The sequence below is a fragment of the Filicampus tigris genome, chromosome 5 (assembly GCF_054856515.1).
Source record: "Filicampus tigris isolate MCC_2025a chromosome 5, RoL_Ftig_1.0, whole genome shotgun sequence".
In the NCBI taxonomy this organism is placed as follows: domain Eukaryota; kingdom Metazoa; phylum Chordata; class Actinopteri; order Syngnathiformes; family Syngnathidae; genus Filicampus; species Filicampus tigris.
The window spans coordinates 16152825-16179804 of record NC_141221.1 but is presented as its reverse complement, the minus strand read 5'-3'; the positions used below and the strand labels follow the sequence as shown (position 1 = coordinate 16179804).

At 41.2% G+C, this 26980-nt stretch overlaps 2 protein-coding genes across 30 annotated transcripts in view; one reads left to right on the top strand and one right to left on the bottom strand.

Moving 5' to 3' along the window:
* The first annotated feature begins 202 nt into the window (after positions 1-202).
* On the top strand, positions 203-4386 carry LOC147147498 (retinol dehydrogenase 14). The gene is made up of 4 exons (XM_086030679.1): positions 203-612; positions 1242-1484; positions 2335-2637; positions 3458-4386. Exons 1-4 carry the CDS (start codon positions 492-494, stop codon positions 3715-3717), a joined length of 927 nt encoding a protein of 308 aa, XP_085886805.1. The 5' UTR covers positions 203-491; the 3' UTR covers positions 3718-4386.
* A 227-nt stretch (positions 4387-4613) lies between these two features.
* Positions 4614-26980, bottom strand: part of camk2b1 (calcium/calmodulin-dependent protein kinase (CaM kinase) II beta 1) — a 43643-nt gene continuing 21276 nt past the window's right edge. Inside the window, exons 13-24 of one of the 29 annotated variants that reach the window (XM_086030676.1) lie at positions 26536-26631; positions 22561-22598; positions 20123-20155; positions 17323-17388; positions 15901-15945; positions 15362-15410; positions 10981-11151; positions 9081-9287; positions 8445-8520; positions 8262-8356; positions 7647-7883; positions 4614-6643 (exon numbers count right to left, since the gene is read on the bottom strand). In XM_086030676.1, coding sequence (XP_085886802.1) covers positions 7651-7883; positions 8262-8356; positions 8445-8520; positions 9081-9287; positions 10981-11151; positions 15362-15410; positions 15901-15945; positions 17323-17388; positions 20123-20155; positions 22561-22598; positions 26536-26631 — 1109 coding nt within the window. In that variant the 3' untranslated portion in view covers positions 4614-6643; positions 7647-7650. The remainder of the gene's footprint in view (positions 6644-7646; positions 7884-8261; positions 8357-8444; positions 8521-9080; positions 9288-10980; positions 11152-15361; positions 15411-15900; positions 15946-17322; positions 17389-20122; positions 20156-22560; positions 22599-26535; positions 26632-26980) is intronic. The other 28 variants (XM_086030646.1, XM_086030647.1, XM_086030651.1 and 25 more) reach the window with 28 other exon arrangements.

Sequence of the window (26980 nt, the reverse complement as noted above, 5' to 3'; positions counted from 1 at the left end):
TGGAAAAAAATTAAGTAATTTTCGTAACAATAGGATTTTCTCACTGATTTTTGTTAAACTTTGCTCTAAAAAGATTGTTATCTAGACTTCTGTGATTTATATTTGAAAGGAAAACTGAAGTATCAGAAACGTTGCGTTAAATTTGTGACCCACACAAAAACCCACAACAACAAAAGCTGAGTAATGATTGGAACCAAGGGGATCTCCCGTGATGCATTGCGGTACAACCGACACGCATGCGCACTCGTAGCTATGCTCCAACAGTCGTCGTCCGATGAGAATGAATTAGATGAGAATGAATTAAAAAATAATAATCACAAATATTTTGAACAGTTTAATCAATATGATGTTATATCCGGAAAATTCACAGCTGAATGGAAACACAGCGGAAGAATAAGAAGGAAATATTTATGTCTCGTCGTGAGTTTGCAAGCTAAATGCAGGCTAGCCCATGTAATTAGATTATTTGTTTCTATGCCATTTCTGTCCAAATGTACCTTCTTTCCACGGTAGTCGCGTCTTTGGCTGTCTTTTTTCTCTTGAAATGGATGAAAAAGCGACGCTACTGCACCGACGTCAAACGACTGGACGGGAAAACGGTTCTTATTACTGGTAAATTAGACCACTTCCGGCTTTTTGAAGCTACATCTATTTTATTTTTTTTAAATCAGCCATCAACACACCTATTTGTTTTAATCATGCATTTTGCAAGTTATATATATATATATTACTGTATCTATTTTACTATATTACTATTTTCATCGACAGAAATCAGAAAATGCGTTACCCGATTTTATTCACTTTAAAATTTGAAATAAATTAGAACGTTCCAACAAAAGTGGAATGGTCCATATTATCACACACATTATATATGCAGTATAATGTATATTCACATCTATAACTTTTTGCTTTGTCACTGAAATTTATACCGTTTTTCCCAATCTAAATATTTTTATGTTTACTTAAAGCTTCTTGGTTTTTTTGGGGGGCCCCTTTTCCTTTCATATTTTTTTTTTTATATGTGGCCCTCAGTTAAAATGTTTGGACATCCCTAGTTTAAACTATCAATAAAAACAATTAAAAGAACAAAAACGGGATGAGGTGTGTACTACTTGCGTTTTTGTTTTTGTTTTTGTTTTTTCGCTATTTGGAGGCAAGGCAGCTTTATTTGTATAGCACGCCATACACAACGCAACTCATGGACTTAATTGAACGTCCTGCTTCACTTGTGTCAACGGCAGGGGGGAGTTCTGGCATCGGCAAGGAGACGGCCGTAGCTTTGGCCATGAGGGGCGCCCGCGTGGTTGTCGCTTGTCGGGATGCGGACAGGGCAGAGAAAGCTGTGCGGGAGATCAAATTCCGCAGTCACAGCCTGGCAGTGGTCAGCATGGATCTAGACTTGGCCAATTTGCGTTCAGTGCGCGACTTCTGCAAGAGCTTCCTGCAGCAGGAGAAGAGGCTTGACATCCTGATCAATAACGCAGGTAGGTCCATGGGTAAGGAGCACTAACATACTGACAAAGCAACTTGAGACTTTCTGAAGGCAAAATCTAAAAAATGAACATTCATTAGCCAAGTCGATGATATATTCTCAAGCCGATAGAGCCACAAATGGGTCAAAACGTTTTTGAATGCTTGAAAGTCAAATGAAGTCTTTGTCCTGATTTCCAGCCAGTAGGGCACATATTTCACTTCTTGAAGACTTTTTAAAGGCAAAAGAAAGACTTGATCTAAAGCAAATAAAGCAGTCTCTCCATTTACTGAAGACAAACTGGAAGGCAACAGGATCCACAAGCAAGCAAAAAAGGCAACTCAACACTTTTTGAAGGCAGAGGAAGTCAGTCTCCTGATCTCTAACCAATACAGCACATTTCACTTCCTACAGACACAAATGAAGGCGGCAAGACCTACAAATAACCAAAAAAAGGCCGTATCAAACATTTAGAATGCAAGGAAATTGAATATTATCAATTCCTTAGTCTGTGGCCTGATCTCAACACAATTGAGAATGCTTTGTACCTACTGAGGACAAAATGCAAGGCAGCAAGAGCGCCAAAAGGCAACTCAAGACTTTTAGGATGCAGAGGAGGTTAGTGGCCAATAGAGTGTGCTTTCCGCTTACCGAAGACAAAATGGAACTCAGAAAGACCCACAAACAAGCAGTAAGTGAAGGCACCTGCCTCTTGACAGTGATGTAAGCTGTCCAAATACTTTTGGAGCTTCTAAGAATGGAAGTCTTTTAGTTAAAATGGTGGTCATGCTTCAGTGCTGTTGTTTTTTGTCCGTCCAATCATTTGTGTCCTTGTAATTCCCTGACCCGCCTTCCTCCTTCAGCGATGCCGGGCGTCCTGGACTGGACGGACGACGGCTTCAGCATGTGCCTGGGCGTCAACCACCTGGGCCACTTCCTGCTCACCAACCTGCTGCTGGGCCGCCTGAAGGAGTGCGCCCCCAGCCGCGTGGTCACGCTCACTTGCTCCAGCTACAAGTACCAGAAGCTGGACTTCCAGGACCTCAACTACAACCTGCTGCCCTTCTTCACCTACTGCCGCAGCAAGCTGGCCAATGTCTACTTCAGCCACGAGCTGGGTCGCCACACACAAGGGAAGGGCATCACCTCCTATGCCGTGCACCCCGGTGAGACGCACTGGATATCACAAGTCCGGCAGTTGATACCTGTGCAGCGTTATAAAAGTTTTGGATTTTTAATTAGCGTTAGTTTTTATTTCACTTTGTAAATATTCCGATTTTAGAGGCAAGTTTGTTAGTTTTTATTCCTTTCATTTTTATTTTGAAAATATTTTGTTTTAGTTTTGTTTTTTGAATATATGGAGTATTTCGTCGCTGTCCTGTGGAAAACACTTATGTCTAATTTAGGAAAAAAATGAAATGTTCACGTTAATGCGATGTCAGTAGCGCGGAAACACCATTCACGTAAAAAGAAAATTGAAAAAAAAAAGTATAGTATTTTTCAGAGGACAGCGACGATTTGTTGAATGCATGATTAAAAGCCACTATATCGTGTGCTAAAGTAAAACTACAATTCTCAATTATTTGACTTTCCTTCTTCTGTAGCTACGAATGTACAGCAATGCTCAGATTTAAAATGAACCCTGATAGATGATATATTGTATGATATGAATTGACAAACACGAAAACAAAGGATATTTTCACTACTACTTATACTGTAGTTTCAGTTTTACAAAGATGGGGTTTCAGTTACTTTTGTTTTTGTAAAGCATTTACAGTTTTATTTCCTGAACGTAAATGTTTTTTCAATTTTATTTTTTTCGTTAGTTTTCGTTAACTATAATAAAATTGTACCTGCGCTGCATGTCATATTATTGAAATAAGGCGACTGTGCTAGCGCCATGCTAACGGAAAATCCACATGCTAACGGCATTCTAACAGCTAATCCACATGCTAACGACTAATCCCCGTGTTATTCTTTCCCCAGGCTTCGTGCAGAGCGAGTGGACGTGCCACTATTCGTTTTTGTTCCGAGCTGTGATGCAGGTCCTCATGTGGATGTTCTCCGTCTCCTGCGAGACCGGAGCTCAGACCGTGATCTACTGCGCAGTGTCGGACGAGGCGGCCAATGAGGGCGGCGGCTACTTCGTGGACTGCCGGGCCGCCACCCTGCGACCGTTCGCCCGCGACGCCGGCGTGGCCAAGAAGCTGTGGGAGGCCAGCGAGAGGCTCGTCAAACTGGCGTGACCTTTCTCTTTTCCAACATTTTTGGCATGATTTTCATAAACTGAAGAATGACACTCATCAATGTCAATATGGGTTTTTAATGACAAAGATGAGGAAGCCCTGCATTCAAATAAATCAATAATAAAGATATGAAAAACAACACAAATGCACCGAGTTTGACAACTGCAACAGATCAACAGCAAACCTCTTGCATTCGGCAGTAGTGATCTAACAGCGGGGTAACTTCATATTAAAACGTAATTAAAATATACACATATTGTGGGAATAAAGATGACACAGCAATTACATGAGAGTGTCAAATAAATATTAGGCCAACACTTAGAATAATTAAATGGACGGCTTCCCATCTGCTTGTGCAGTATGTATCTGTTGGATTGTGACACTGAGCTAACCAGCGGTAGCTGCTTCCGTCTAGCACCGCAGATAAGATAATTAAACCGACACTGCCCTCTAGTGGGGGGCGAACCATCCTTCATAAGCGTTAAATTATCAATTATTCCGTTGATTAATTCGACAAGTTTCGTTTGAGTTGTGGGAAACATTTTGTGTCAAGATTCAGTATTCATAGTTTAGTAGAAAAATAACCGGTAATGTTTTGTGTTATAACATTTTTAACAATAATTTTAACGTAATGGTAATCTACTTGAGGAAATAAACCTTTTTAAAGTAGTAGTTTTCACTATTCTGTTTTATTATTAGAAACTATTTATTGGATTTTATATTGTTTAGAATGTATTTTTGTATAGACTTGTATGTGTATATTATTATTTAAACGAATGACAATTTCATAAATTCATATGAAAATGCTTTTATACGAAAGTAATGGCTCTGCTTACTGATAACAGACACCGGATATTTAACGAACCCATCCATTGACAAAAGAGAGCGACCGCCACTTTGTATGTCAACGTTGCCATTTTATTGAGAACACCTTTTAGCACAAGTTGTCCAAGCAAGAGCAGAAAAGTAGCACGGCAGAATACAACAAAAGAGCACGAAAGCGCCACGGTATTGCAGAGAAGAAACGGGGGCTACAAGACAAACTGCAAGGTAGAAAACATGGCGGAGAAAATAGAGGGCTCTACCATCAAGTGGTAAGGACGGGAAGCTGCTTGTGGTTTTGTGCTTGAATGGTGACTGTGTCATCTCTTTGTACAAAATCATCACTATATATTCATCTGTGTTAGATCATCTGGAGACAAAAATAGCTTTATATTAATATATACTTAGCACTCAAAACGTGGAGAAAATAGATACAGATTAGCCAAAAGGTTGGCGGTACTGAGAATATAGCTGTCAGGCCAAAATGTGGTCAATTTCAGATTTTTTAAGGAGTAGGGAATGAGTGAATGATTCCCAACCCAGTCACTGCATTGGGAATCATTCACTCATTCCCTACTCCCCAATCACTATACAGGGATTTATACAGTATATAGCGGATGTTTTGTGAGCAAGATAGTTCCTATCAAAATCCTAGTAGGGAATGAGGGAAATGATTCCCAACACAGCCAATGTGAGTCTTATACTGTAAACACGCTAAGAACAACAACACGTTTGGACTGTACATGCTGAAAGTTCCATTTTTTTTTGCTTTTTTTGTGGTGGTTAGGGGTGGCGACGTAATTGGGTGACTATGGAAGTCCTGCCACAAAATGAACATGAAGCTTGAAAATAAGATTTTCACGAACGTTGGTTATACATGATTTGTTTCCTGGAAGCGTCATTTCAATTCAGAATCTTTTCAACGTCACTACTACAGGACCTTTGAGGAAAACTGTAAAAATCTGTAAGGTGTTTGCTCTGGCAAAGACCAATTATCCCTGGAAGTCTTGTGTTCAAGATGGGTTGGACATTTGGAGAGGTGATGGCGAATGTGTGCTGATTTGACCACTACTCTGGTTATTGGAAAAAATTCCGTACGATTCTTGCCCTGACAAGAATTTGGAGAGGTGACAGCGACCCATCACCAATTCGACCTCAGCTACCTCGGCTTTGTTTGTTTTTGGACTAGGTTGAAAATACATCAGGTTCTTGCTATGACGTAAACACTCCCTAAAACGTTCAAAGAAGTTGACAGGAAGCTTGATGCAAAAAAAAAAAAAAAGTGGCTAACATTTGCTATACTAAAGCGACAAAAGGATAAAGTGCTCCCTTTAAAAATGGCACAATGTTGTCCCTTTAAATGACAGTCAAATTATAAATACTCAAAAATGAACAAAACCTAAGGACAAAACATTTTTAAAAATTACCAACAAAAGCGGCACCCTTTTCGATTAACTGAATATTTTTTTTACTTCAGGGTCAAAAGACAACAAAAACACAAATAATACATTTTGGATTATTTGTTCAAACATATTAATTACGCTCTTATGATGCATTCATTTATTTGGCACATCACTCGTTCACTTATTGCACATTAAAAATATTCATAATGTTTAACGGGAAGACACTAGCCTAAACTGACCCCCTAACCCTCACAATTTTTTAAAATTAAAATTAAAAAAACATTCAAATATAAAGCACCCAAAGACATGATGAGTTGGGGTGCGAGCATTATGGCTAACATACAGCATAATAAGCAAATTACAAAAAAAAACAACTGTATATAGACGTATAATGTTCCACTTAATAGTCACAAGGGTGCATGCTTCCTTAATAGAAACAAAACAAGTCCTTAAACTAGAAACCACTGGCATCAATCATTTTAATGGTACAAATGACATACTGTATACAAATGTGTAATAATAATTATTAGAATTCATTATTAGAATAAGGACTTGAAACTTTACATAGTGTTTCCAGTGCAGTGACACAAGTGAGGCTTCACAAACGTGTGTGTGTGTGTGTGTGTGTGTGTGGTGAGGAAGTTCCTGTTTAAGTTCCGACGCTCTTGACATGTCCTTGTCATCCTCTCCCTTCCGCACACCTGACAAACAAAACAGAATCGCATTATTAGAAGAACAGTAGCATTGCTAAGCTACTGTAACAGGCTAAAGCACATTACCTCCACCAAGGCCCGAAAGTCATCAGTTTGTTTATCATTTTGTTTGTTTTTGACTTGGAAGTGACTTGCTGGTTCAGAGAGGATGACAGTGCCATTTTGATTCTGGGATGGACCATTTCTTTGAATTCACACCATAATGCCACAAAGAGGGAAAAGTGAAAAAAAATTGTTTCAGGTCCTGAACCCCCCCCAAAAAATGAATGGATTCTTGAAAGTAATTTTGAGCAATCCTACTAACTGGCTAACTAACTAACCGAGCTGGGCATGGTGCCTCCGTCCCCAAGTTTCCGTCCTGCATATTTAATCGACCCATGTGATCCCGGCCCGTCCCTCCTCGGCGACAGCCAATCGGCGTCGAGAACGTAATATTCAGGTCACACGCAGGCGCCGCACGAAGAGACACGCCGCCAAACGAAGAAAAAATATCAGACAAAAACAACTGCCGCACACACACATGTACAGAGGACAGACTGACTGAAGGGAGTTACTAACTGATTAAATAAACAGCTTGTTAGCTTAAAAGACTGACTGACTTAGTGACTAGTTAGTGGGCTGGTTGGTCAGTGCGATCATTCTCTCCCTAGAAAGTGAATCAGTCAGTCTGTCCTCCTTGTTAATAAATCAGTCAGTTAGTCCATCCTAGTTAGTGAGTTAAATCCGTCCTCTAACTAGCTAGCTAGTTGGTCAATCAGTCCAGTAGTCCTCTAGCTAATGAGTCTGAATACTCAGAAACAACCTTTCTCAATGAGTGACTATGGCTAGCTGGCTAGTTAAGTGGGCGGACTAGCTCCTCCTAACTGCCTGCTACTTTGGGGAACTAAAACTAATTTTGGCAGACACATTTAGGATAGTTTGGGCCTCGGTGGAAGTCTGCGCTCTACGGGGTGACATTCTTCAGTTGTTGTGATGAGGACATGAAGCGTACCGGACTACTGCAGCGGTGCGGCAGGAGCTCCGGAGCAGTGGAAGTGGATGTTCTGCCACTTGGCGTCCCTGCGGTGCCACACCCGGGTCTCCTCAGACTGGCTGGATTGCGGCCGCCCCTGTCCGTCCACAAACTGCGTGAGGCGGATGTACGCGATGCAGGCGGCGTCTTCGCCAATCAGGTGCACGTGAGGGTTCAGGATGGTGGTATGGATTGGCTTGTTATTTTTCGACAGCACTGGATGCACGGACAGCACATTTATTACAGTCAGTAACACTTTAATAATAACTAAATAACAAATGAACCAAAAGAATGACTGTCTAACAAACTGTTAGTAAGTGTAGTTGGAATTGCCAACGGACGCCCGTTTAAAATCAGAGGCAGACCGGCCCAAAGTATATACTATTTTTTTTACCCCCGGAAAAAAAGGCGAATGACGGAGGACGGAAGGGTGCCCACGCTGCAGACGGATGACGAATAACGGACTCTCAATTTGTATTAAAACGTCCAGCGCTGCTTACTAACCGATAAACTAAAGAATGATTGAAAAGATTGACTGTATGTTGTCATCCACGATTACTTGTCAAATCATTGACGTTGACAAAAGAGTCTTACGGTTGTCAAAGTAAAACCTGTGGAAGTCCATCCCTTCCACCAAGTTGCCCAGTGCCTCGGGTTCAAAGGAAGTTAAGCCCGGGTCACAGATTTTTCTGCCGAGGGAAAGAAAAAAAAAAAAATCACAATCACATGAAGTCAGAAAATGTGGACACGCTGACCGTCCCGAGCAGCCTGACTCACGCGTACGCGTCGAAATCTCCGTTGTTGATGGCCTCGATGAGCTGCTCGGTGATCTTGATGATTTCCTGTTTGCGGGCTGCAAAGTGAAGGGAACACCGTCAACAAAAAAACAACAACAAGAAAAACGATGCCAGGATTCTCCTACTTGTTGTTTTACGGTTGAAATGATTACATAAAGTAGAATGACACCAATCTCGTACAAATGCACCCAAAATAACTCATGAAACATCAAACAAACCAAAAGAAAAACAAAACAAAAAAATTACCCAATTTTTGCCGATTTTAAAAGAGCTATTATCAACCGGTTAAATCGGTGAGGCTCTAGTTTTTTGCATTGCATTTAGTTTTCTAAGTCTAAGTTCATTCCATTAAAGGAGTAAACCGGAGGAGGATGCACTGGTGACGAGGTGACAATCCTAAAAACAAGCCACGTGCTCATCGTCATGACAGCACACACACCCGGGTGTTAAGAAGTTATTTCCTTATGTCAACATCTACTTAAAGCCATCAGTCCCAAATAACCAAGCGATGCATCAACCACAGAAGAAGAATTCAACACAACTCTACCCACAATGCCTTGCTGGCCAAGCACAACCAGTGACATGCCTGCACGCCAAAACCTAAGTACGTACTTACTCTGAGGGGAGGAGGAGGAGGAGGAGGAGGAGGAGGAGGGGCTTGAAGGGGAGTGAGGGGGAGGCGGGGAGGTGGCTTGCGCCGGCCTGGCAGCCGGAACCGGAGCCGGAGCGGCGTTGGGTTCGGGAGCGGGAGCGGGAGCAGGCGCAGGCGCAGGGGCCGGCTGCGCCCTGCGAACGCTGCTCACCAAGTCTGTTAGCCGGGACACTGGGCAAGGTGCCATGAGGAGGGACATTACAATTGGACTATAAAAAGTCTACACACCCCTGTTCTAATTCCAGGTTGTTGTGATACTGACCAATTTGCTGAAAACGTTTTCTAGCAATGTTGTTACCTATAACCTGTACGACTCAATTGGAAAAACTAAATATGCCCTTGTAACTCTTGTCAGAATGTCAGGGTAAGCCTACTACGGCAGTTGAATTTTATTTGCGGTTACTCAGAGATACTTTAAACGGCGGCAGGTGTGTGCGCTGATTCGCATTCAACGAGTTTGGATGTGACTGGTGAATTCTAAACACAGCCACATCCCCAGTTACAAGAGGGTGTAACGTTTCTTTCAACTACATTGTCTCTCTCGTTATTTTTAACTGTCCTTCTGACTTTTTTTCCCAATTGAGTTGTACAGGTCACATTAATAGTGGAAAACGTTTACAAGTTGGTTGGCCTTCTGTTACAGTCAGTATATTTACATGCGCTGTAACGCAAACTGTAGGGGGGAAAAAACTATTTTACAAAATGTTAATTTTACAATATTGATGCTGTAATCTTACAAGGAAAAACAGAACCATTTTAGCAATGTTGGATTGTTGAGACAAAGTCAGAAATTTACGTTTAATGTGATTTAAAAAAAATGAATTTTGCAATAAAATGTTATAAATTTACAGGATTCATTATGAAATTATGGGAATTTTTTTTTTAATTTTAATTAAAACGATGTGATACAACTAGAATAAATACTGGAATAAAACTATTTGGTTATTCTGGACTAAATTAAACGTATTGGCTCAGATTTTATGAGATTAACTTTCCAAATTTACGCTAAAAAGGTCATGTGATTTTATAATTAAAACGTTTTTTTTTTTCTTAAATCACTGTAGAGTTGTTATGTTAGTGGACTAAAATTGTAATATTGTGAGGAAAAAAAATGAATTGTATTAGACTGTCAGATTGTTATGAGGGAAAAAACAGTTTTGTTTTGTTACAATTAAAAAAATTTCATAAAATGTATATCAGAATTATACAACAAGTTTATTATTACTATAATAGTTGAAAAGAGTTGTATTTTTATTAAAATGTAAGAATTTTACAATAAAAAGGAATTTCATGAGTATTGTAACATTACCAAAAAATAGTCCGAATTTTAACTCAATGTAATGTTAAAAAAATGCCAATATTACACTTGTCTTGATTTTATATGAAAATAATGTAACTACAAAGAATGTGTAATATAATTCGCCTAATAGCATCATTTTCAACTTGCTGTCTAACCACCAATAAAAAGTTAAAAATTGTGTGTTTTTCTTTAATTTTGCTTGATTGTCAGTCAACCAGGTCATGGGAATGCGCATCGAGGTAGCTGGAATCTTGGTTGAAATTTTTGCCTTTGTTTTTTGTTTATTCCCCCCAGAAAACATTCAATTGACTTAGGCAACTATGCTTAGGTTAACGATTATTACGTAATAATGGGAGGAAAAAATGTCAGAATTGTATGAAAATATTTCTGTAATCAACATCTCGGGAGGGAGCAGTAATTTGTCCAATATTAATGTACAATGTTATGATTAAAACAAATCTTACAATAATATATAAAAGGTTGCTGTTTTACAATTGAAAAAAAATCCCTATTTAAGTGTCTTTTCTCCATGCAAATGTACTGACTGCGCTCTCGCCCACTTACTCTGCATGGGGACAACGGGGGGGTGTGTGGGGGAGGGGGCGGAGAGAGTGCCGGTGGGGGTGGGCCGGGGCTTGGGCTGGGGGGGCGGCGATGCAGGTGGGCCTTCTCCGTCTGACGTGGGCCCCGAGCCCCTGCGCACGGAGCCCAGCAGCTCGGCAAACTTTACGGCGGCTGAGTGGAGGAAGGACGCAAATCAATGCAAACGTGCTCAAACGCTGGCCTGTTTCACAAATGTCCTTGCGAGGGAGCCGCTGAGTTACGAGCAAACTCTGCGTGGGTGTGAGGAGGACGAGGATTAGAAAACGGATGAATAGAAATACCCTATTTTTTCAACCTTGGAAATACCATTATGATGAACATATGTTTACCTAATAATAAACATGGCAGGCGGTTAAAAGGATTTGAGGGCTGCTCTTGTGTCAAGGCTGCGTTGGCGGACTCACGAAGCACACGCACGAAAACACACCGGCAGAAAGATGACAAGACGGCACACAAGAAGCGAAAATTGGCGCTCGCAAAATGGGTGTGAATGCTGCAACATAAATTGACGACTTGCTGATATGAAAAATTTGCACGAAAAAAAAATAGGAAAAGAAAAAAAACGCTGGACAAAGACGTCACCATTGTTTCATAAGCCCATTATCTCACTCCAAACGTTTTTTCCCAAAAAATTTTCAATACGGTGGTGCTTTGAGATACAAGTTGAATTTGTTTTGTAACCTTGATGGTAAATCACTATCATCTTTCTCCATTGAAATAAATTGAAGTGCCATTAATACATTCCATCTTGGACGAAAAACCCAACAAACTTTTTGTAATGTGTTTTTACTGCGTAAAATAACACTGTAGTGAATAATGTACTTTATAAAAACATGATAACATCATTTAATTGAATCCAAACAAACCCGTTTGTGCATCGCGACTTGGCCACCTGAGGGCCGTATAACACATACAAACACCAAGAAGAGTTTCACAACTACTGTAAGTAACTTAGTTAAGTAATTCTTTTTATTTTTTGCAGAGGATAAAGAATACATGCCTGTGAGTATTGTTTTATTGTCTCTCTGCATGTATTGATGCAGACATATGATGTTCAAGCATCCAACGCTAAAAGCGTTATAACGCCGCCACATAGACGCGATTAGCTCATTTGCGGTGTTTTCCAATGTTAGTTAGCGTTAAGATACATGGCTGTTTTAAATATTTATGTTTAGTTTGTAAGTAAACATCAACTATGATTGGCATTAAACAGCTTGAAGCCTCTTTTTTTTCCCAGAATTGTTGAGTCGAGCTCTCTGACATCTTTTGACACTTGTGCCTCAAATGTTTGCTAGCAAGTCAAAATTAAAAAATCTCGCAAAACTCGTTAGTCAGGTCATTCATATCTTAAGCCACCGCTGTATTTCAGAACCCATACACTGAGAAATGTAAGTGCTCACCTGACGTAAACAAATTTATATGAGTATATAACAAGACATTCTGAGTTGAGAAATGCAGAAATATTCCAATATTTTGAAACCAATACCAGTCTGTGCTTAGAAAAGTAACAGCTCGCTTGACATGAATAAAACGAACATTTGGGTCTTAAATCAAGTGTCAATCCATTGAAACGGGCAATGATGTTACACGCAATTGAAATAAGTGTATAAAGAGAAATTTAGGATTGAGAATAGTTTCTTCTAACTTCAAATATTTTCGAACCGGTAAAAGGTCAAATACAATAGCTCACCTTTCCAAAATTAGATGTAAATTGAATTCTACGGGTCTCACTTTGAATCCTTTGAAATCACTAAGCACAATTACAACGAGCATATAACAAGAAGTCTTAGTTTAAGACGTATGGAAAAAGTCCAATATTTCAGAACCAAAAAGCGTTACTTGACACAAGCAAATTGATTTTTTTAATGGAAGAGACAAGGAAACAAATATCCAGCATCGAGCTCAGAGGGTTAAACCAAGACCATTTTCATCTAAATGCATGCTAAGCGACAAAGCTAAGACACACTTACATGTGTTTTCCGGCCTAGGAGTAACCAGAGCGGCTCCAAAAGTCCATGTACGTGTTGGGTTACAAAGCAGCTGTCCAGCCCTTATTGACTTCACAAAATCCGAGCGAGAGCACCACCACGACTATTCCCGCTATACACCCACTCAGGACCACCTGGGTGCGGAGTGTGCTCCTGTAGCACTCGCACCGTCCTCCGGCTTGTGAGAGTCTACGCCAGACGAGGGCCAAAATCTCTGGGCGGCATGCCTTTGATGCCTCCCTGGCCACTGTGTTGCCGTTTTCCTGCCACCCGGGCTAAATTAAGAACACCCACTCGAGCCTTGACACCCCCCCCCCTCCTCCCAAGGTGCTCTGCGGAGCGAACCAAGTTGGTAGCTAGGGTAGGGGGTACTTAAAACGTTTTGGCGACAGGGGGGAACTTTTTCAAAGGACCCAGCTTGAGTCTCTCAAAAACAGGCAAAACTAATTACGGGGGTGAGATACAGTAAACACTCTTGGCTTGTTCAAATCAACTCAACTTGATTCATGTGGCACACTAAAACAACCACTGGCGTTCATGCACAAATAGTCAAACATTTCCCACCCGACTAATATTTGGGCTGAGCGACGTAATAGCACACCTGTACCAAATGAGAAGAACATTTTAGTCTTTGTTTGTATTCAAATAATTGAACACAGACAACACTGTTTGCTGTCGTAATACATTTGAGGTGAATAAATTACTAGCTCTCTCATGTGGATAAATGTAAAAATATCTCCAAAACACAAAGTGTTTGAGCTGAGAAAAGTAATAGCACACCTATGCCCAATGAAACAACCATTTTGCTCTCAATGTAGTTTGAGAACATTGACAACAGTCAACGCTATTCGCTGTCGTAACAAATTCCGGGTGAGAAAAGTACTCTTCGCTCTTTAGCGCTTGAAAAAGTCAAATGTTTTGAATCGGCGTAGATTTTGGGCCGAGAAAAGTAATGGCACATCTGTTCCGATCGCGAGAAAACATTTTGTTCTTTGACCATGTTTGAATCGCTTGAAAACAGGAAATGCCATTACGTGTAGTGAAGCCTCACCAAGATGGTGGCGCAATCAAAACATTGAACACTTGGGAGGATTCTACGAGAAGGATGACAAGAGGTTATTTAACACTCCTTGTGGTGCTGCTGGCGAGACTGCACGATGGCTTTGGCCAAGGTTGCTAAGGAATTGGTGACATAGCTGCAAAGCCTTTAAAAGGAAGTAGGAGGAAGAGGAGGAGGAGGAGGAGGAGGAAGCGCACATTCTGTTCTGCACGCTTGGCACCCAAATGATACATCTGTGACCTCGTTTGGATGCATTGTAGTCAGCTTGGATGTGGTGGAGGTGAGTGCCGGCTCAGAAAAAACGAGGAAAGACACGTGTATACACTGCAAATGCACGTTTCCACCAAGCGCTTTAGTCTGACGTGGTGCACTTTGGACGAGAAAACCAGCTAACTGGGCAGATTGGATAGCTTCTGAAAATCTCTGTCCACCAATCAATGCACTGCACTCTGTATAGCCCCGCCCTGTAGGTACCCAACTATGATGATTGTAGCCCAATCAAAGCATGCCAAAAGTGTAGTACGGCACAAAACATTTGCGTAGGTACGTACTGGAAATGGACATACTATAAAAATCGATGTCATCGAGTGACGTCACTGTCCTGTGAAAAACACTTGTATGGTGTTTCCTCGTCACAGACATTGCAGTAATGTGAATTTTTTTTTTTTTTAATCCAAAATTGGACAAAAGTGTTTTTCACAGGACAGCGATGATTTGCTTTGAACAACATTTTATGGTAATAATTGCTTCTGAAGACAATCTTGCTCTTGCCCACATACACACTTTGTGTAGCGCAGTACCTCCGAGCTCCACAAGGGGTCAGTTGGAGCTTTTGGTATTTACACCTGCCAAGCCTGTTCAGCTCGAGGAGCGGAAGTCAAGAAATCAAGAGTGGCTACCTTGCGCAAGAGTTCTCGATTCAAATTCATTCACTTGTCGTCCGTGTTGTTGTCCACACTTGTCGTATATTTGCATTGCTACTCGGTTTTACATGTCTTTTGCATTGCTTGTTTAGCAACGCCACAGAACATTAGGAACAGCTGCATTGTGTGCGCGTGTGTGTGTGTCTGTATGTGGAATCGTGTACGTGTGTATGGGGGATCTTGTGTGTGGGGGGGGGCGTGGGTGTTAGTCTGATCCTGTGGGTGTGTGTGAGTGTGTGACTGAGTGTGCATGGGGTGGAAGTGTTTGGCTGTAGAAGTGTCTGGGAAAGTGTGTGCTGAAGTGGAAGTATGTGTATGTGTTGGGGTGAAAAAGTGTGGTTGCGTGTGTGAGTCGGGTAGTAAGGTCTTACCTTTCACATCTTCATCCTCCACCGTGGTGTTGCTGCTGTCCGATGATTCCTGGAGATCACACACACGCGACTTTTAAGGATGGAACTATTCACATGCGGTACATGGATCGACATACACACACGAGCGCACACACACACGCAGTGTAATGGCAACACAATTTAGCAGGGCGGTGGTCCGACATGGCTTTTCACTTTCCACTTTAATTTACACACGACTAAACTTGACACAAGTAGATCTATGTCGCCTTTCAAGTCGTCACGAGGGAAGATGTCAGAGTTGGCGATGAGAACTCAGTCTGTTCGTTATTGAGTGTGTGTGCGTGCGCACTGCAAACTAACACAGCTGGACAATTCGAAAAGCAGTCACAGACACCCAACCATATCTACGTCATCACATAATCACACGCACGCGCACGCTCACAAATGAGTAAAGCGCAGTTCACAGATGAATGCAGGATGGAAAGAAAGGAACAGAAGAAAACAAACAGGAAGACAAGGTGTGGTCAGGATTTGTCGGGGGAGGTTGATGTGGGGTGTACCTTAGTCCCGTCCACCGGGTTATGGATGACGGTGGTCTGAGGCTCCTGGAAGGGGGGAGAAAGGCAAGGGAGAAGGTGAGGGAGGAGGGAGATAGAAGAAGATGGTAGATGTGAAAGGAATGAAAGAAGTAACAAGAAAATGTTTTTTGTTTTTTTTAAAAGTGGAGTTAAAAAAAAAACAACAACAAGGAAACCAGGAAGTAGAGGAGAGAAAATGACGTTAGTGGAGAAGAAGAAGAATCCATCAAAGTGATCGGCGGAAAACACTACATACGCGCACTCACGCACGCTGGCACGCACACACACACACACACACACACACACACACCGTTAAATTAAACAATTTTAGGCAAAAACTGCTAAATAAAGCGGAAGTCAACCCAAAAAAATCTTTGCAATCTTTGCCTTCACTAATCTAAACACGGCATTCTGATTAATGTTATGTTATGTTGGATCGCCCCTGGAAGAAAAATCCACAGAATAGGCGCACCTTTATTTATATAAACCGGATGGTTTAAAAAGTAGCGGCTTATAGTCCGGAAAATACGGTAATCGGAATGCCGTGCTTTGACTAGTGGGCCTGCACAGAACATATTCTTGTCAAGGAAATTTTGGGGTTGACTTAAATCCCTTTATTCCAACAAATATTACTGAACTTGTCAGAAAGGATCTTGATTGGCCTCCCACAACAGTCCAATGTCATACCGAAGCACCACCACAACATGTTACATACACGTACAGGTATGTACATGCTCAAATGACAAGAGGAGTAATACAACCGTAAAATCATCGGAGCAGATCGCTATGTTTAGTCTGCAGGAATCTGTGATGGGTCACATGACTGCTGACATCATAAGCAAAGGAAGCTAACTCTCAGCTGTTACTGACTTTAGACCGAGCCTGGCTCTTGACCCGTATAGAGTATGAATTTGAACATCGAAATTAATACACACTGTATGTAGAGTAAATACTGGATGGAATTTGACCATGCTGCTCGATCCCAGCCAGGAATGCCATTTTCCACACTATAGGTGAAAAAATGCCCTTGAATTCACCCAAACAGCGTGTTGCAGTTTCAGAAGATGAAAGTGCAATATTTTGGGTCGTCGTGTTAGGCACCCCTAAAATACAAACATTTTTCTGTAGGACAGCATCTCGGACAACCCATACCAGTCCACACCTGCCAGGTGCGTGTTTGTGCATTTGTGAGTGCTTGTGGTGAAAGACTCCGCCTGCTGCGTGTTGGCCGGACAAATAATATAACACACAAAGAGCGAGACAAAGGGCAAAAACACAACACACTTTGTCAAGAGAGCGGGCGACAGAGGCGGCGGGTGGTCACACACACACACACACACACACAAAGACGTCGGGGGTCTGAGAGGAGGTGCGGGAAGGGTTGTTGGTTAGGAGGTTAAATACCAGAGCAGGTGAAGGGATGTTTCCTTTGGGGCTGGTGACTATGCTGTTTTTGCTGTTTGTCTGAGGCTGTGCAAGGAGAGCAGAGGGAGGAGATACAACACCAAGAGTTAACAAGGAAAGTGTGTGCGCAAGCGTGCGTGTGGTGTGCCCATGCTGTCTACGTGCTGCGCTAACCTCGCGGGAACCATCATTTTCCAACTCATGATTTCAAAACAGTCATCGCGACCGCCCTCCCCCTCAAAAATAAAACGCTATGTTTATTTTATAAAGAAAAATAATAACAATAAAACAATGACATAAATACGGATTTTTTGCTTCAATTCAATGGACTTTGTGCTGCTCATTATGGTGTGCATGCCTTGGCCACCTGGGGGCAGTATAATACATGCGTAATGTTATACTGTATATGGAGCCAGGCAAAATGAATAATAAGACCTGCATGTTGGAAGCCTTCATTTTCAAGAACTGGCAAATCTTTCCTACTAGTTACATAAAAGAGGAACTAAAAAAATACTACCCTAACCTAGAAATAAAGTAAAGATGTTCACCCCAAGGACACAGACAAGTAATATAGATTAATACTCTGTATGCTGCAATGGAGCTATTAAGCTGTCTGCTAGCAGCTATTAAGGTTAGCATCCGCCTGCTTTTGCCATGTGACATCATTGCGCTGTTGTTTTCGTCAATTTTGCCCACTTCATACACACACAATGAAGCATCTTAAAAACATTCCTCCATTAAACGCCACTTTGATTGCTTCAAGGCGGCGGCCCGGTCACTTGATCGCAACGAACGCTTTAAAACAGCTGATGCCATCTCGTAAAAGAGGAGCATTGTTAAAATACATGAAATGAAATTGTGTGTGCACAAATGTGTAAGGAGAGGAAACAATAAAAGAGTAGAAGTGGAGGTCCGTATATGAGGGGCCCTCAGGGACAGAATTCAGGGCTACCTCCCACATACATACAAAGCTGAAACAATCTCACACGCAAGACTAAAACACATATTTCAGTACCGATCATGTTAAATGAGAGCATTGTAATTACAATACATCATATGAGCGCATTTCATTAAGATGTGTGAGAGGATTTCCGTCGTGTAAGAGTGTTTCATTAGTGAGTGTGATTAAGTAAAAAATTCTGTAGTGTGTGAGAGTATTTCTTTAGTCATTGTGAGAGCGTTTTGTGTGCGAGGGATCATTTCAGTAGTTTGGGTCTAGTTTTTCCGCATTGTGTGAGAGTGTTTCAATATTGTGTAAGACAGCGATTACGTTATGTGCGAGTTTCTGTAGTATGAGAGAGTGTTTCAGTATTGTGCATGTTCCAATAGTGTGTGTGTGTGTGTTGTGTGAGAGTGTTTCAGTAGTGTGTGTGAGAACGTTTCACAGATATGTATGTGAGCAAGTAAAATCAGGAGTACAGAATATGTGATTGAGTTTCAAATATCTGATTGAACGTTTGCAAGAGAGTTTCAGTAGTGCGTGACAGAGGTAATGCAGAATTGCACACAAAACACACGCACAAAAGTACAAGACACAACAACACATACAAAAAACATGTATGTGTATAAAACATTCGTCACGCTTATGTGGTCATGGAGGAGTCAAAGGTGAACAATTTAATGACCGCAGATGTTTGATTTCAAAGGTGGGAGGAGAAAGCAAAGCAGCGGCAGATGAATGGAAAAGAAATGGGAAGAATTAAAGCAGCGTGTTGCGGCAAAAGACAAGAAAGCTGGCATCAAATCACCTTCACGAGTGTTTATATGGCTTGAGCACCGCAATGTAATCACCTTTTTGGGGGCCTCAACATGCTTGAAAACTCCCAAAATGTATGAATTTCAGGGGTCCACAACACGAGCCCCGAATACCACCGCCTTGAAAGTTAGTTAAAAAGTAGTCCATCAATAACAGTTTCACCAATTGACAAGAAAATGGGTGGACAAGTCACAATATAATACCTGAAAAACTCTCAAGGCACTAAATCGAACACCAAGTCAGCCATTCTGGTTTTTGGCATCTATTTTGGGCAAATTCCCGAGATCATATTATAATGAGATCATATTATAATGAACAAGCTCGTGACACCAGTTTCACCAATCAACAGATCAACAGTTTGAACAGATGGAAAAGTCTCAAGGGCTCATGTCCGGAATTGAAAAGGAAGTTGGCCATTTTGGTTTTAGCAACAATTTCGTCCTAACTGAAGACTCATAATTTGACAAACTCCTAGTAGATAAGATTCGACCAAATGGGCGCCACTCGGAAAGAAGGTATGGATGGCCAAGGATTGCCGACACTAAATTGCCAAGCTTTTTTTTCCTGCCTGTGCCAGCAGAAGTGGGGCAGAGCTTGCCGTCAAATGATCATTTCGACATTTGTCGTGACAAAAGTTGTGCATAGGTGCCTGGAAAAGTTAGAAAATTCTAGTTCAACCTATCAACGCAACATTGGTTAGACATGTCTATCATGAAAGGACATTGAAAAAATTCAAATGGAGCCATGCCTAACTATGAAGAGGAAGTTGGCCATTTTGGTTTCAGGCATGCACTTTGGTCAAATCAGTGTTTCCTTGCAGCCTTAATTTTGTTAATTTTGTGTGTGTGTGCGCGTTTTTTTTTTGTTTTTTTTAAGTATAGTCAGGTTTTATATTCCTGTTCCTACGCTGTGAGTGAGGACAGTGTGAAAGCGTTTCAGTACAGTTTATCTTTTTGTATGAAATGTGAAGGAGACTTGATTTTGCCTACAAAAGTAAAGAAGGAAAAAAAAAAAAAAAAAACGGAGCATAAACAGCATGCTCACCATATACTGCACAGTCGAGCTGGACTTGCGTTTCTGTCCTCGGGCCAAACCATGGATGGATGGATGGATTTATTGACCAATGGATGGATGAATGGATGGTTGTGAGAAAAAAGCAGGGGAGGGAAGGAAATATAAAGTAACCCATGAAATGTCAGCAAGAACAAAGAGAGCATTTCTCAACCCAAAAGATGGAGACAGAATGAAGCTTCACCCGCCTCCGCAGAAAAAAACATCTTGACGTGTCAATGCAAAATGGAAGCGAAAGTGGTTTTAAGTCATGAAGAGGCAGTGTAAGGAAAAAGAACATTTGGGAAGTTCCATGAAACTTTCATTGTGGAACTTTGGAAGAATGACGGAAGAAAAGAAAAGAAGAGAAAGGAAAAGAAAAGAAAAGAAAGAAAAAGGATAGGAGCATGAAAAGGAGCCTGTTGCTAGGCGACCATTGCATCTATTTTTGGCGTCTGAGTTTCCAGGGTCCAGACTGGCAGCTATTCCTGAAAGCCCGGTCGCATTTGACACACACGCGCACACACACATGCACACACACGCACGCACACACAAATATGGGGGTATGGAGGTCTTGGTGGGAGAATTGTGGGGTTCAAGAGCAGATGGGGTGAGCGGTGACAAGATGAGACGAACAAGTTGACAGATGGCAGTGTTTAATAATGGTGGCGATCAAAGATAATGGAGGTGCAGACAACGCACGCTAGTCCCATGAATGCATGTGATGTAATCCCCAGCAATTTCGATTCATGAATTCACCTTTTTTTAAAGTGGAAACCCTCCCCCAGATATTTGCTGAATAAAACAACTTCTAAGTTCCTACATCTTTTTTTCCAGAGGTGTAATGACTAATCAAATAAATTGACAAGTAATCGATTATCAGATTAATCGACAACTAGTCGATTAATCGTTTAGAGACATTTAACTTCAAATTATCCAAATCCTTGGAATTTCAGCATCTCAAAAGTAGATATTCTCACATTTCTATAGTCCCTCATGAAAGCAGACTGATTATCTTTGTTTTGTTTTTTAAATAAGACATTGCAAACATCTGCTTTTACAACGATCAACATTTTTGCTGATTTTCTGACAGATGTTACAGACCAAACCAGAAAGTGCAGTTTCTGCAGGCGCTACATCAGTTTCTGCACTCTCAAGTTGAAGGAATGGGATTTTTAAAATCAGATTAATCAATTATTAAAATAATTGTTAGTTCAGCTCTATTTTTTTATACAGCGTGGCCTTGAGATACAAGTTTGATTCATTCCGTGACTAAACTCATGAAAAACCCGCACCGCTGTATTTTTTTATATTTTCAATGTTTTATTTTAAATCTGTAAAATCTAGTAATGTTGATTTGCCCATAAAAACAAACAAACAAACAAAAGAACATGACCTTTTTTGTTTTCTTCAATTTGGCACCAACCACTTAGAAGGTGATATTTTAATGTGGAAGTCAACTCAAACATAATTTTTTCAAGAATATGTTCTATTAGGCACACCGGTTGAAACACGGCATTCTGATGAATATTGCGTTTGTGGAATATGAGTTAAGCAGCAAAATCCACCCCTTTTTGCCATGTCAGGGGGCGGCCATTTTGTCACTTCTGTCAACTGAAAATGACATCATAACTGCTCAGGGCTCAGGTGACGACTAATCATGACTCAGCTTCAGAAAACAGGTCAGCCACGATTGGTCGTTACCTGAGCAGGTGACAAAAGTGACAAAATGGCCGCCCCCCACAGATGGCTAAAAACGGGAGAATTAACTCTTATTCCACAAACGCAATATGCCTTGTTTCAACTAGTAGGCTGCATAGAACATATTCTTGAAAAAATATATGTTTGGGTTGACTTCCACTTTAAGGAAAAATCATTATAAAAAAAACTAATTCCATGTAATAATGTAATGCTGACCTGTTCACTTTTTTTCTGAGGAAACTATACCCATCTTTTTGTAAAAAAAAAAAAAACAACAACAGCAACACCAACTCATCAAGAGTATTTGCGTTTTTCGTGTTCTTCCTTAAACCTAATAAGATACCACCCAAGCCCTGCCTAATTAGAAAAGTAGTACAGTAGTAGTGTCCAGAAAGTAGAAGTGAGTTCAGCACATCTCAGTTAATCTTTGTATACTGGAGAGGAGCTAAGTTTAGCCTGGGTTGTTCAAGAAAGTTCAGGAGGTGCATTCTTTTAATTCCTTTGGGATTCTAGTTTGTGGTATATACAGTTTAAACAATTCATATAGGCAATTCTAAAGATTTTTAGGGGCGTTGCCAATTACTTGCATTTTTCGCAATTCGCAGCAGGGCTTAGCCCCAGTCTGCATTAAATAGCGGGGGATTACTATAAAAGGACAAAATGACACAGGGGGAAGGAGTAGAAAGCAGTAAAAGGAGAGAAAGAAGAAAAAGCGAGTGGAGACCGCTTACCTTGACGTCGGCCTTCTTGTTCAGCAAAGTCTTGGCTGCTGCAAGAACAAACACAATGCAGAGACGGTGAGCGAACAGGCGAACGCCGTCAAATCAGTGCCTACTCCCAATACACACCATGCAATAACTTTGTAGTACACAAAAGAAAACAGTAAAACATGACCATCATAACATTACATATCTAGTGTTGTCCATCTGGCTAGTATACATGGTTCGAATTTGGTAGTAATTGGAAAAAAATCTCAAGGAATTTGTCTTTGAAGGACCCATGAAAATGTATAGAATGACCCTAAAATGGCCACTCAAAACCAAAATGGCAGATCTTTATGGACATGGGTTTTTGAGACTTTTTGGTGCGTTTACTCATAACGGATATGCCTACCAATATGTTGCTAAGTGGAACTGGCTTTGGGGGCTGAATTTTCAAAACATTCTGGTTGGACAACTTGGTTTTTGCAAGAGCCCTGGAAATGTACAAAATGAGCAAAAAATGACGCCTTCAGACCGAAATGTCAGACTGCCTGCGCGTTTCCAGGCATGAAGCCGTGAGACCTTTTAGTCCGTCTTGAGGATAAGTGGTTCAGAAAATGAATAGAAGGATGGATACCCATGACGGACATGCTTACCACATTTCATGCTGCTATGTGATAAGGAAAACTGTCTCTTAAACTCGCTCTCTGGTCATCATTCTTCTGTGACCTTTTAACTTTACTTTTATTTTATATATTTTTTGAAGGTTCTGAGTGGATTTCCAAGTCCAATCACACACAATCACGTCAGCAGCCAGCCTTACATAAAAGCCTGCTATTTGTGATACTCTTTTTTTTCTCTCACTCTCTTTCTGTCTCTCTTTGCCACTTACATATATTAATTTACAATTTAGAAGCTATTCAAATGTTTGTTTGTTTTTTTCAAAAGGAATAAGAGGTTTTAATTCTTCATGAAGTTCCCATCTATAAGTAGAGATGGAGCAAACAGGAGTTCAGGATACTCAGAGACAGATTCAACGATCCCATTCATATAAAGTTACAAAAAAAAAAGGGGGTTTTACATTTTCCCCACAGTCAATCAAATAAACTGATTCTAATTAAGAAAATGTCTTCTATTAATTATTACGAACCTCTTAAGTATTCATTTTAAAAGTCTATCTGATTTGGGAGTTTGTAATTGTATCCTTCCAACTTGAGGTTTAAAAGTATTCAGAGCGCTTCACTTTTTCATTTTCCGACATATATGTGTTGTTTTAACGTTTAAATTACTGTCAAATTACACATGCAAGAGAATTATAGTCAGGGTTTTTCCTGCATTCAAAATTGCAAGGCGCCCGCCTCCAGCTAATTGCGTGCCCGCCTCCAGCCAGAGCAAATGATATTTCTCAACACAGCACGATTGATTTCCCTCTGCGGCGGCAGCAGCAGCGTATTTTCACTGCAGTTGCAACGTTCGCCACCACGGAGGCGCTATATCAGGCATGGCCAACCTACGACTCGTGAGCCGCATGCATATCTTTTCCTGGCTTCGTGCGGCACTTAAAGCCCTTTTTACAGTGAACTTGCAGTGTAGGCTGAAATAATGATGATCCTGTCTCAGTTTACTCACAAATTGATTTGTGGGCTTTTTGAGAAATATTCTTTTGTACGAAAAAGCTAAAGCCACAGGTGCTTCTCTTCAACTGGCAGGTAAATGAGCTCAGTTGATTAGAAGCACCTGTGGCTAAAGCCGAACTGTGGCAGGGTTTTTACTTTCTGGACCTGGATTTTCCACCTCTGATGAATGGTAACAGGTTCAAGTGAATCTTTTGCCATCTTTTGGAAGAGCATTTCCTTGTTCTGCCTGTCAATCTATGTCATTGGTATAAATAGATGAACAAAGAGACGTTAGTTGTAGTGAATAAAAAAAATTTCGGACCAATCAAGTGAAATTGGATAATTCCCTGCGGCACAGTGGTTGGGATCCACTGCTTCAACCTAAGAGGGAAGAAGAATAGTAAAAGTGTCGTCTTGTATTCAAGGGGCCGCTCCAAGACACAAGCTGTAAAAAAACAAAACAAAAAGGCAGCACAGGTGGGAGGCTGAGGGAAGCCAGGGTTTTCTCCTTACCTTTGCACAAATTACACATGAAGCAAGAAGAAAAACAGGAGGAAGAGATTAAAACAAACAAAAAAAAAACAAAAAAAGTTCATCAGTTCATGATACGCAGCACTAGAGGCAAGGATGGGCGTGGATCAAGGGGGATCCACATGTGTATAAAAGCGCAGGGGTAGGGGCAACTTTTTCTAGGCCACACGTCTGAGTAGACGCTGTTTCTATTTGCGAGTGGGAATATGCAAGACAGTGGCTCATGTTGAGACTGATAGGGGGAGGCAGCCCACTATAAATGTTTGATTGGCGCTCAAAGAGATGAAGGGTGGGGGCTGTGCAGAGGGTCCCAATGGGGCTTCGTGGAAACAAGGACAGTGTCACTGCTTTGGTGCGCTGGACTGTCAAATGCAGCAGTTTGTTTACACTGGTGGTCCCTTTTTGACTCAAAAACAGGGACGGGCAAGCTATAATAACTGTGGTACCAAGTGTCGACTACAAAGTGTAGAGTACGAACTGTATTGTAGGAAGCAAAGTGTGCAAAGCGTACAATATTTAGTGGAGAGTACAAAGTGCTGCCTCCACGAGTAAAAATGATTTTATTGGTTTTAGGAGCGCATGTTTTTCCCATACTCCGGGCTTTGCTTCGTCCACTCACGTAATACCGCAATACCTGAGTGTCCCGTGGTGATGAAAGCCGCACTCATTGGCCCAAGAGTATACTGTATGTTCACTTGGGATTATTTATTGGGCATCTGAGTAAGAACCAGCCCAGCCTCGCATCTTCAACAGTGTTGACATGCACCACAAATCCCCTCATAGCCCTTTCCACCATCATCATGGTGCCCCCACCACCCACTCCATGCAGCATTCACCCCTCAGCTCCCGGGAAGTTCCATCCTTAAGACCCAGCGTCCTTTTGTTAGCCAGAGGAAAGCAAGAGAGAGAGAGAGAAGGAATAATGATGGAGGAAGAGAAGAAGAAAGGAAGAAGGGAAAACGATGTTGGTGATAGAATATAAAAGGAAGAGGATGGAGGGAAGAGAAAACAGGGGACAGGAGGAGGAGGCACTCTGCATGGGTGCAAGCCATGCTGTGAGGCAAGTGTGATGATGATGATGATGATGATGATGATCATGAGGATGATGATGATGAAGGTGGGTTTTTTTAGTACACACGAAGTCAAGTAATGATGCATAGCCCGGCCTTCCATCTAAAGCAGTAGAGTAAGCTTCACTTCAATGTGGTACACTTGAAATATCATATTTCCATTATCTGAAACTTTAAGACTACAGTGGCTGATTTGGGCTAAAATAAATCAATCTGATTAACGTGAAATTTATGTAATTTATTGTTATTATTGTTTTCAACATGCGTAGCTTTGTGAAAATGTTTTGCAACTCAGTAGCACCCTCTTGAAAGTTTTGGGGGGGGGGAATTGTAATTGGAATATATATATATATATATTAGTGCTGTCAAGAAATTGCAATTTTTTAACTAATTAATCTCAGTTTTCTATAATTGATCGCGATTAATCGTATTTTTTCAACTCCAATTTGTACTTTTTCAACTCCAATTACAGTATTAATGTGGAAAAAAATAAAAGTATATTTCGATTCAATAACTGTTCTAATAGCTTTTCTTTGATCATTGAATATGATTCTTGACATTGACTTGAAACCTATTCATACATGTTAATAAAGGTTTAGCATTATTTCATCTCAAAATATAAAAATTGGACACGAGATAGAAGGCCTGCTAAGGATGCAAATGCAGAAGTCCACATGGTCAGCCAGCATGCTCTGAGCTCCCATGCTGAGATGGAGCAAAAAGACAAAGAGGAAAGGGGGCGGGGGCAAGGAGACGGCATGCCCACGGGTCGTGCCGCCGTGCGCTACCTTGTTCCACCAGCCCCGCGGCGGTACCCGCTGTGGTACCCGCAGTGACCGAGACCGGAACCACAGAGGCCGGAGCGGTGGTCTGCCTGCTGCCCACTGTCAACAGCCGACCACGCACGCACACAGGTGGGAAAGAGAGGATTACGTGGCGAGGACGGAAATGAGCGCGACAGGAAGTGGGAGGGCAAAGAGAGTTGAACGTCCAATCACAAGGCGGGCGGCAACGTTTTGAGTGACACACAAGACAACAACGTCTGTCAGGTCAAAACTGTCAGAGAGAGAGAGGGAGACGTAATTGTTAGCTTTCTTCCCACTGGCTGGTCAACATCGCAAAAAAACTAAAAATTTTTGTCATTTTGAAGTTAACTGCAGAAATGAACAGAGAAAAGACATTATCACATCCATTATTGTACTCAGCATTTTTTTCCTAATTCATCAGTGGAAT

What these genes read in the sequence shown, in the direction of transcription:
- LOC147147498 (XM_086030679.1), top strand. Translation starts at nt 492, where the DNA reads ATGTACCTTCTTTCCACGGTAGTCGCGTCTTTGGCTGTCTTTTTTCTC. An exon ending in GAAAACGGTTCTTATTACTG is followed by an intron (nt 613 to 1,241) that starts GTAAATTAGACC and finishes TGTCAACGGCAG; the next exon opens with GGGGGAGTTCTGGCATCGGC. An exon ending in CATCCTGATCAATAACGCAG is followed by an intron (nt 1,485 to 2,334) that starts GTAGGTCCATGG and finishes TTCCTCCTTCAG; the next exon opens with CGATGCCGGGCGTCCTGGAC.